This window comes from Adiantum capillus-veneris, chromosome 14, assembly GCF_014529385.1.
Source record: "Adiantum capillus-veneris isolate H3 chromosome 14, ASM1452938v2, whole genome shotgun sequence".
Classification (NCBI taxonomy): domain Eukaryota; kingdom Viridiplantae; phylum Streptophyta; class Polypodiopsida; order Polypodiales; family Pteridaceae; genus Adiantum; species Adiantum capillus-veneris.
This window is the reverse complement of record NC_140944.1, coordinates 73,875,951-73,886,826: the sequence shown is the minus strand read 5'-3', so window position 1 is coordinate 73,886,826 and position 10,876 is coordinate 73,875,951. Positions and strand designations below refer to the sequence as shown.

Below are 10,876 nucleotides of genomic sequence, written 5' to 3'. Positions count from 1 at the left end.
TTGCATTAAATTTCATGCTCACTGAATATGGCCTCATGATTGGGGCACACAAGCAAATCAACACCAGTTTGACGCTGAACATGAGACGTCTAGGCACATTCTGACCTTCCTAAAGGAGGCTATGGTAAACTAAATACTAAAAAACCCTTCCTATTTAACGATGTTTGACAAGTTCTCGCACTTTATCTTGCTAACATGAACATACTCATCCTCACACATAAGCAACAACTCACCATTGACAGACACTCTTATAATTGTAAGCTGCAGCACGAACGGATGGTCTACCAACACCAGAGATATAGCATCTATTTACTCACTTATACACCAAAAGCATGCTAAATAGAGATGAAGCGTGCATCATATCCAATGGCAGTTCTCGGCACTGGGATTATTGGATCATTTCTTCTACAAAGAATTGAGCAGGTCGATGTACAAAAAGAGTGATTGCATTGGCAGAAATTATCAGTATTGTAAAGAATGCATGCCAACTCTGCAGTCAAGCTAGCAAATTTGCTTGCTGCTGACGACCAAGCTTTGGGTACAAGTGTTGGTCGAACCTCTGTAAACAAGATTGTATGTATATCTGTGGGTTCTACACAAAAATGAAAGCCCCAGTGCCCTATACCTGCAAACCCTCATTAGAGATGAAGGCCCTTCAAAAGAGTAGTCATCACTAAGCCAAGCTGGAGCTCGATCTTCACATTTTCAGCTGCATCAAGGTGATCCTCCAATCAGACCTCCAAATTATGAACGAGGAAGAATTGTAAGCTCTTCTGCTTACATCTTTAACACACTAGGGACCTTGCATGTGCAACTCGGCCATAGTTCCAAAATCCCAGGGCTCTCTCTTATTTAATCCTGCAAACCCTTATCAGAGACGAAGGCCCTTCAATAAAGGACTTGTCGAGAAGCCGAGCTTCTGCTTGATCTTTGCGTCTTCAGCTGGATGGGGAGTTAGAGTGCCATCAATTATCTGGCAGGAAAGACTTCTTTCCGGGGACTTCAAATGCCCAAAGCTGATGTCGGATGGCCCCATACACAGCAGTGATGTACCTGTAATGATTTGCTTCTCCATTTGAGTCAAGGGGCTTGTTGTTATGCCTTCCCTCCGGTGAGGCCTGAGGCATGCAAGCTTGCTTCCTTGCTTTTTATGGCAGTTCGGCAATGATGCCACTGACAAATTGATTTCATTAGCCCTCTTGGCTGGCGTTCCAGTTGGATCCTGTAAATTAATCAATGGAAAAAATGCGTTTAACTTCACCTGTGGGCAGTGCATAAGCATTATTCAAACTACAAAATCCTGCTTTTTGCCAAGTAAAATTTACCTGCAGCATCAGAAAAGTAAAATCTTGACTTGCATCCAACACATTCGATTCCAGATCCTTCCTCAGTAGAGCAAGAGAGGCATTTGGATCCATGCTCAAGATCTTGATCAGTTTCCCACAGGAGTCCTTGGATGTCTCCCACTTAACGAAGACCTCACAAGAATCAGCATCCTGATCTGTGCCCTGCTGGTTCGTCGTCATCAGTGCTCCAAGCGGTGACAGCCCATCAAAGCTGAGTTTTCTTGGAGATTTGAAACTCGGAGTTTTGGAGAGGGAGGATGTGTCAATTGGAGACCTTCCATGCGGAGGAGTGTTCTCTAATGATGAATGCTTCATGTTATGGTGCATAGGGCTGCTATCTGAGGACATAGGCTTTGACTTGAGAGGTATGCTGTGTACAGGACTACATTTGGGAGATGCAATCAGCTTTCTTCCGGAGTCCAACCCCCCTGATAATTCTTCAGTAGAGCTGGGCAAATGATGTGCTGGCTGTACATATGATGAGGGAGAATCCACTGCTGGCTGATTTGACATGTCCTCGTAATGCCTGCTTAGATGTCTATGCTCTGTGACCTCTTTATTGGCTGAATCAGGATTTGTACCAATCAGCTCTCTTTGGTTACCACAAAGCATAAAAATGTTCTCTATCCGCGACCTCCTAGAAGCTGAGCTTGTAAGCTCACAGCTTTTCTCATTGTTTCTGTTTGCTTCAACAAGCTCATGCACCAAACCGGTATTCAGGGTTGAGTTTTCCTGCAAAATTGACAGAGTTTGTCCAATTGGCGCTTTCAAAATAGAGTCTTCTCCTTCTGTGTATTCACTTGCGGCCGATGAGTTCCAATAAGGGCTCTGGTGAGAAGCTTCATGGTCTGAAATGGAGTCCTCACCTTCTGATTCTTCAGGTATGGTGGGCAAGCATCCACTTATCTCAAATGTTTCATGGTCCGATGTAGCTACCCTTCCAGAGATATTACAGACCTGTACATTTAGGCCATCATTAAAATCATAAGCTTGTCTGCATTCTCTTGCTCGACTGCAATCAGTGGCATTTTCGAGCGTATCTTTATCAGCAACTACTGCCCAGCTTCCAAAATAACATGGTACTTTCTCTTCATCTTTTCCTGAAGAATAAATATCATTACCTGCAACTTCACCGCTTGGATAACCTGTCTTTTGAGATACCTGACTTTTTTTTCCAGAACAGGGCTGATGGTTCGCCTTCAACAGCAGCTGCACTTCTTTCTCTATTTCCTCCATTCGGCATCGCATCAATTCAATTTCCCTCTGCTGTTGTAACACTTTTTCTTCTAGGGACTTCTTTCCAAGTTCAATTAGCTCATCGGCAATCCTTTGGCATTCTTCAAGCTTCCTTTCCATTTCAGCTTTACAATCATCACCATCGACCATGCCACATCTCTCTGGTTCGATCTGTCCTAGCACCTTCCTGAGCGCAACCAAGTCATGATCCCTGTGCATCAATTTCTTGTGCATCTCCTCCCGCTCTTTGTCCTTGAGTATGTTTTCTGCTTCCAGCCTGATAATGTAAGCATCCATATTCTGTACCTTTGCTTCTAAATTAGAAAGGTCCACCTTGTCTATATTTGTCTTTTTCTTATCAGGGGACGTGGGTAACCGGACAATGCATTTAGCTTTTGAACCATACTCTAGTGTTCCAATTGTCTTGTGCATGTCTTTAGGCTCAGTGCTTGCACATAACACCATTAGAATCTTGGATCCAATATCCTCAAAGGAATCCTGCATGTGTGTAATGACACCAATTTAGCAACTAGCCAAAAGTTGAGAATAGAAAGAAGGCAAAGATGTAGGTCTGTGGCAGGTGCCTGTAGCAGCATTGTTAGCTTGCTATCTCGAAATGGAATGTAAGAATCACCATTCGCAATGGCCTCCACCACCCTTTTCAATGCTATGTTTCCCTGATTAATTTTACCCGTCTGAAAGGAAACTATGGTTAGCTGAAAGACTCCATAACAAAAGACAGGTGCAAGAAAACCGGAGGAGCTGCAAGAACACGGACTTGTAGCTTTGACTCTGGACCGAGTCCAGCTTGTTCTAGATTTTCAGATCCTGCCATATCAACAAGTACAAGTCTACCTCCTGATGTGGGCACATCGACCATGACCTGCCAGATGCAATCCATCTTACGTTCCAGAATGAGAATTGATAGAGAGAAATTAGAGCTGTTCATTGTAAAGTACTAAAGGCTAGTATTAAATAAGTCTGGCAACATTTTTTTTTTGTCAAACAGTAAAACAATACCAGGCAGTGGCTGCGAGAGCTTCGCTCGTTGCACAGGGTGCTTTTCACGACACGCCTCTTCTCCACTTTTGCAATCTCTTTACATATCTTTTCTGCATCGCTGCCTGAGATACAGACAGCATTTTTCACCTTCTTACCCATAATGTCCAGTCTCACCTGCTCGCTCATCAGACAATGAAGCAGACAGTTTTATTAATAGGATTGAGTTAATGCAATAATGAACAACACTTCATTAAGAAATGAACGCCAGCAGGGAAAGGGCGGAGCGATCATCAGAAGCATTCACTAGCAGAGTAACTTATGCTCGAGGATGTAACTCACAATCAAACAAATACTCAGTGATACATATTGCAAAAGGAGATATCATGCTAACATACCTTGCTAGGCTTAGTCCAATGTCCATTGATGGTGTTAGAGCACCCAGCTAACAGATCAAATGCCTCTTCATTATAAATTTCCAAGATGGTCACATTGACTCCAATCTTCTCAAGGGAAGAATCGTAGCTACTTTGATTTGCAAAACCGCCAAGAATCTTCTCAAGGGCCTGATAAGCAATGCCAGGCTCTCTTGTTGACCCAAACATTGTATAACTCTTGCCAGCCCCTGTGGGTCCATACATCATAATAGTGCATCGGGCCCCCATCTTCACCATGTCAATCCTGCTCTCCACATACTTCTCATAGAAGCTCTGTAGATCCCCTTTCTTTGCAAGAGATACCCCATCCAAGCCAAAATCGCGGTACCCTTGTTCTGTTTTGATTCTGATTGTTTGTCCTTCATTTATAACCTGCAGCATGCATGCTGTTTCTGAGGCTTCTGCGTGATCTCGGATGCGGCCAATAACTTCAACAGGATGATCTGATGAGGAAGATGGAAAAGGAAAGGAAGGTGGTTGAGCAGCCATTCTGTGGCGCTCTTTGTGCCTAGAGGTTGATGGAGGTGTTCTCTGTCCGTTTGAGCTTCCATGCAAAAATCGTGAAGCAGGAGAAGGTGCCATACCCTCAAGCCGGATTAAAGACACAAAGTAATCTGCATAAAAAATGCACAAGCCAACAGCAACCTAAACCCAGGATCACAGAAAAACTAGCTGAAAAAATGGGCGGAGACAGTTCAATTAAGGGTAGACCACAATCAGAACGAAGGTACCAAAGGCCGAACACTGGCAGTCATGGAACAAGGAAAAGATTTAGGGTTTGGATCCTTAAAACGAAAGGACTGTCAGAGCAAGCTTTTGCAACAACAGGAATAAGAAATAGCAGGAAGAATATGTGTTTGCGATTCAAGAAAAGTTAGCATCTCTCCATACCAGGCAAGAGAGCTTGATTATGTGGTAGCTAGCTGGAGAAGTACATGCTCATAGAAGAGCTCAAACGAGATCGGCAACCCGCAAAGATCATGGATATGGTTGAACCACGAGACGAATCCGCAGCCCGCTGCTGGTGAGGGACTCCACAGCGTTGCCTTACGATTTCTTCAATTGGCATTTGGCGCTTCATGGGCAAATTTGAGCCGTTAGCGTATGAAGTTAATAAATAATAAAATAGTTTATAGGTTATGTTAAAGATTCTCTCTATTGTTTTATTTTAGGAAAAATTACCAAAATACCCCTCTAATTTGATAAAATTCCCAAACTGCCCCCTCGTATTTTTAAAATTCCGAATCTGCCCACAAAATACACCTTAAATTTCCCAAAATACCCTTAAAAATTTTGACAATTCAAAACCGGCAGAATTTCAAGTTTGCCCTTATTTTCTTCGGTTAGGAAAAATGTTTAGCTTTGTTCCTACCCTCTACATCCCTCCTCGCTTCTTGCCAGTGCCTCCTCAAATGCTCGAGGGTGCTCTCGCAACTAGGGTAGTACTTTAGCCATGCGGTGGCATCCACATCATGCCCGAGCTGACTCTAGCGCTCGAGAAAAGATAGGTTCGCTTTATCCAAAGCCCGTTCAAAATGAAAAATGTTCGGCTCAAATTTGGGTGAGAAGGTTCTTAAGCCGGTTCAAGTGATGTAACTTTTAGTTATAATATGAGATTTTTAGTGTGATTATCCCTCTCAAATTTGGAGTTAGCCTGCTCATATGAGTATGAAAAGGTTCCAAAGCCAGCTCCACAACAAATGTTTCCTGAGCCCTAGCTGACTCCTCTGCAAGGCAATTCTACACAACGTTTTTTGCACCAGTTTCAGATGATACCATATTCTAAGAGAATACATGGGCAGACTAGGAATTTTAAAAATACGAGGGGCATTTGGGAAATTTCATCAAATTAGAGGGGTATTTTGGTAATTTTCCCTTTATTTTCCTACTCCAAGGGTCTTTTGGACATGGTCACGCGGGGCTTAGTAATGGATAAATAAGCGAAACTATGCCCATGCAGAATATACGCATGCAACTATGCAACTCCTCATGGTCACACGAAGCTACAACATTGTCTCCATAGGCACATGTATGTGTATCACAAGCCTACAGCCGGTTATTGGGTGGAGAGTGGGGACTCATTGAGTACACGCTCGCACTAAAGCCTCTGAAAGAAAGCCATAGGCACATCTGCGTCACTGGAAAATAGAGAAAATTCTTTATATTGTAGAAAAGTTGACAAACGCATAGAAGGCTCATTCACTGTTATGTTTTGCATAGTTGTGCAACTATGCCAAAATCGGCATAGTTACAAACGCTTATGCATAGTTCTATTATGCTGAGCTACTATGCTCTATGTGACCATGACACATGCATAGTTATCTGTCTGACTTACAAGTAAATATGCATCATGTGACCTTACACATAGTCATATCAATATTGGATGCTTGTCCAAAATATGGTGGCATATTTTGAGATTGTGGGCGGGCCGCTTGTGGATGGCAATACACATTGCTACATGAGATTTTTTAAAGCAAATAAACTAAAAATTTTGTTGTGCAAGGCTATCAGCAATATAGTGAGGACAACACCATATTTAGGCGGAAACAGATCCCCGTCCAAATAAACGCTACATTTGGCAGTGACATGGGTGCCAACAAGGATTTGGCGTGTTCTGTCATATGGTAGTGTGTAAAGAATGCACCGCGTATAAATTGCACAGTTGTTTCTCATAAATACTGCTAGTGGAAATGGCAAGCACTATACGCGGTGCGTAGCCTACCTAAGTTTTTTACTCTTGATGGCATAGAGGGCTTGGAAGGATAGGCAGAGGCGTAGTTGATGTGAGCACATCCAAGGGGCAAAGGCATCATAGCAAGGGTTGGCCAACGAGCGTCCACACTATCTTGCACGGGCGGCTTCAAATGGGATCTATGATTGAGGTGATTCGGACCGTCAGATGCACATTAATTCGGGACATTTGGTAAATTCGGGGAGAAAAGTAAATTCGGCTAGACTTGTAAATTTGGGGCAGTCCGCACCCCATGGCTTGAACCCGTCGCGACCTCCCCACTACGAGCCATGTGCACTAACCACTACGCCCATATGCGTTCATTGAAATATGGGGGATTTGAGTATGCCGTATTGTAAATGTGAGCCGATTAGTAAATTCAGGGCAAATTTGTAAATTCGGGTAGACTAGTAAATTTGGGGCAACTGTCGAATCTTATGGTCCACGATTGGCCCAATCGTTGGTAGAACACCATAGGCGGCAAGAGCCTCACTTGTCACGCACTAAGGCTAGCCTCAATTTCGCCCATTTTCAAAGGCTATAGTTACCTCCAATTCATTTTAAATGAAAAAAATGGTGGTGGGAGTCTCACTTGTCACACACGAAGGCTAGTCTCAATGATTATTCGCATCTTTGCCATATTTTTGAGGAGCTCCCATTTCATCTTAAGAATTTGTGATGAATTTAAACAATTGTGATAAGAAGAAAGTCTACAACAGAGAGTTGGGTGATCAAAATTCCTCCCCTTCGTGGACAAGCAGACCTTGTCGGTTGCATTCATTTGTTGCAAGTACTAGCCTAAGGTGTAATCGATCGCTTGATGGGATACACAGAGCTCTTGTCTTCATCTTCATCTTCCCAAGCTGTCAAGGGCTGCCTACTTGACCACCTTGAGGCTCCCTCTAGCCATCACTTTTTGTTGCTTCCTCAAGCCATCGCTTTTGCTTGCGCCCTTCACTACTCTTGTTGTGTTGGTAAGTTTGTGAAAAATAAGAGAAGCTATTCATAGGCAAGTATAATTAGTAATATTTTTTAAAAATATATATATTATCTATCTCAGACTCATGCCCTAGTCCTCTTAGCATGTGCATCACGAGGGCAATGTGGTAATTGCCAATGAGCTTGCTAAACACAACCCCAAAGAAGATGTGTCATTTGCAGATTATCAGGTCTTTGTTCTTTCAATTTTAAAGAAAAAAAGAGCCCTACATCTTGAAGGAGTACGAGCGGAAGTGCGACGCTAGAGAGAGTGCGAGAAGAAGAGCACGACGATATGGTGAACTCGCTCTACTGTAATGTGTAAAGCATAGTGAGTTCTTATTAGGTTTTAACAAAAGAATATGTGTACATACTTGGCGGCCCGCCCACTTATCTGGGCGACCACATTGGGCTTTATACCCCAACAACCTCCCACTTACCTGGCGCGCCAGTTGAAGGAGTACGAGCGGAAGTGCGACGCGAGAGAGAGTGCGAGAAGAAGAGCATGACGATATGGTGAACTCGCTCTACTGTAATGTGTAGAGCATAGTGAGTTCTTATTAGGTTTTAACAAAAGAATATGTGTACATACCTGGCGGCCCGCCCACTTACCTGGGCGACCACATTGGGCTTTATACCCCAACACATCTGCACGTCATGTTAAACAATGGCCATAGCATTAGAAGGCTCACCTTACAATATTAGCTTTGTAGGTCTTCAATAGGTTTGAGAGCCACTAAGCAATAGGGCTACTTGTAATAGGTTTCTCTAGCGGGCCATGAGAATAGAGATGGAGCAAATGATCCGCCCAAACATGTGACTCAACTTATGAAAGTCTAGTGCCAAAGTACCCAAATAGGGCATGGTAAATGCATGGTAGGGATCTATGAGCAAAACAACCACCTAAAGTCCATGGTGCAAGCCACCATTAGTTTGAATACACAGTGGGCACGGGCTTTGATGGTGCACATGGAGTGCTACGACATTAGGCAGAAGGACAGTATGTACGTCTGCAAGAAGGAACCAATTGAACGTGATGGAGAGTTCTCGATGAAAAAAAAGGGGTTTAGGTAAAGAGAGGGGTTTTGGTGCAAGTGACATGGCCAACACATCTCTCTCTCTCTCTCTCTCTCTCTCTCTCTCTCTCTCTCTCTCTCTCTCTCTCTCTCTCTCTCTCTCTCTCACACACACACACACACACACATGTGCGCACGCACGCGCACCCACATACACACATCTCATGTCTAGAGATATTAATATCAAAAGATTATGGATTGGTATTCAATGACACTCTCAAAGGACCTTCCACTAAAGAATAGTAGTTTGACGCTCCAAACCTTGGCTATGGCGTAGCGATGGCGTAGGCTATTGCAGTGCCCTCACAGGGGTCACCTCGCATCATTACCCACTACCCCCGTCTAGGTGAGATGACCTCCCACACCATCTCACCAACTCTAGGTCATGATAATAGGTCGCCAAACATTTGGGCCTCCGGAGCACTGCGGCACCACTCCCTCGTGCAAAATGACTCTTCCCCCTCTCTGCATGCAGTTGGCCCAAGTGCTCTGCAGCATATACACTGCCTCCACCAACCCCAAGCTGAAGGGCAGTTCCAAGAGTACGTGCTACCCATCGGACAGTACAGATCGTATCGAAGCCGCAAGAGCCATTCTTCATGGAGCTATGTTCTTCACGCAGCCCTCCCCTACCTTCACACCAACAAGGGTACCTGCTGGGGTTGTTGAAGGCCCTGCCGCTGCAACTTCCCCTCAGCCTACCAACATTGATCAACAGTTTCGAGGCGGAAGCCTTGCTCCAGCAGGCCATCAATAGGATGCAGGAGGTAAGCATGTCGTCATCCTACCTGCTATTCAAATCTGTAGAACGCAAAATGATCTGGAAAATAGGACCTTGATAGGGCTTCTGCTGGCCCTCGTCCTCCTACTGATATCTTGAGAGGATGGATAAAAAACCAGTGGGGGACCTTAGGGGTAGAGGTCAAGACCATTCAGGCCCTCCCTAAGAACCAATATGTCTTCGTTTTTCGAACAGTAGAAATGGTGTTTCTCATATTAAGCTCAAGGAAATGGATATTGAGAGCTACACCTCTGTGCCTGTTTAAATGGAACAAGCATTACACTGGCACATTTACCTGTATGGGTAGATTCTTCGAGTCTACCATTGCATTTTCACAACCATCTGAGAATTATTGGGTCTCAGCTAGGTAAGGTGCTAGGAGGAAGACCTAGGGGAGATTACATCCCCGCATAGCACCCACAGGCCCTAATTGAAATGGATATCTCTGCTGACCTCCCGCATGCCATGATTATCGCCCTAGATGATGGGGAAGCTTTTGAGCAACCCCTCATCTACAAGTATCTTCCCAACGTCTATTCCATTGTGGGGCTAAGGGGCATTTTGTTAGAGACTGTCCTAATAAAAACCCTAAGCCAGAAACAATAAGAGAACATAAGGACCCCTAGACCCCTAAACCCAAGCCCCCCCCACTAGCTCTGCTCCCCATACCTCAAGGGTGGACCGGACTACCCAAGAAAGAAACTTTATGGACAAGAACAAAATAAGAACCCCCAACCGGTGACGAAGGAAATTTGGAATGGCGGCCTCTACACCAAAACAAACTCCATTGCGCCACAAGGGAAATGAGATGAGGGCACCACCTAGTCTTGGAAGCATGGACTAGGACCGCTACACAAAGAGAGAGAGAGAGAGAGAGAGAGAGAGAGAGAGAGAGAGAGAGAGAGAGAGAGAGAGATTCCTATGAATGAAGCATTAACCTTAGTGTGTGTACAAGGAATGGATGACTTCAAACACTCCCAACACAAATAGCATGTAGATTACCAAACAACCACTCAAGGATTAGCCAAGATCACATCAAGCACTCTCACACACATGTAAAAGATTTCTCTTAATTAACATAAGTAAGAGGAGGAGAGGTTACTAGCATGAAACAATTTGCACTCTAGAATGTGCAAGAATAGAGTGAATGAATGAGCTTATGGGCTCATGGTGAGTGATACAAAGACTCAATGGGGCTGAGGGAGGCTTGAAATTACAAAGGGGAAGGCCTCTTTATATAGGAAAGAGAGTGATTAGGAGTGAGGTTAAGATCCAAGTGTAATTTGTACAAA

At 44.1% G+C, this 10,876-nt stretch overlaps 1 protein-coding gene across 1 annotated transcript; it reads right to left on the bottom strand.

Annotated features, from left to right (window-relative positions):
• Positions 1 to 317: 317 nt before the first annotated feature.
• LOC147442618 (kinesin-like protein KIN-10A) lies at positions 318 to 5,098 on the bottom strand. The gene is made up of 7 exons (XM_086528749.1): positions 4,910 to 5,098; positions 3,980 to 4,632; positions 3,603 to 3,758; positions 3,361 to 3,465; positions 3,167 to 3,277; positions 1,326 to 3,080; positions 318 to 1,222 (listed from the first exon to the last, which is right to left on the bottom strand). Exons 2-7 carry the CDS (start codon positions 4,598 to 4,600, stop codon positions 872 to 874), a joined length of 3,099 nt encoding a protein of 1,032 aa, XP_086384875.1. The 5' UTR covers positions 4,601 to 4,632; positions 4,910 to 5,098; the 3' UTR covers positions 318 to 871.
• Positions 5,099 to 10,876: the final 5,778 nt, after the last annotated feature.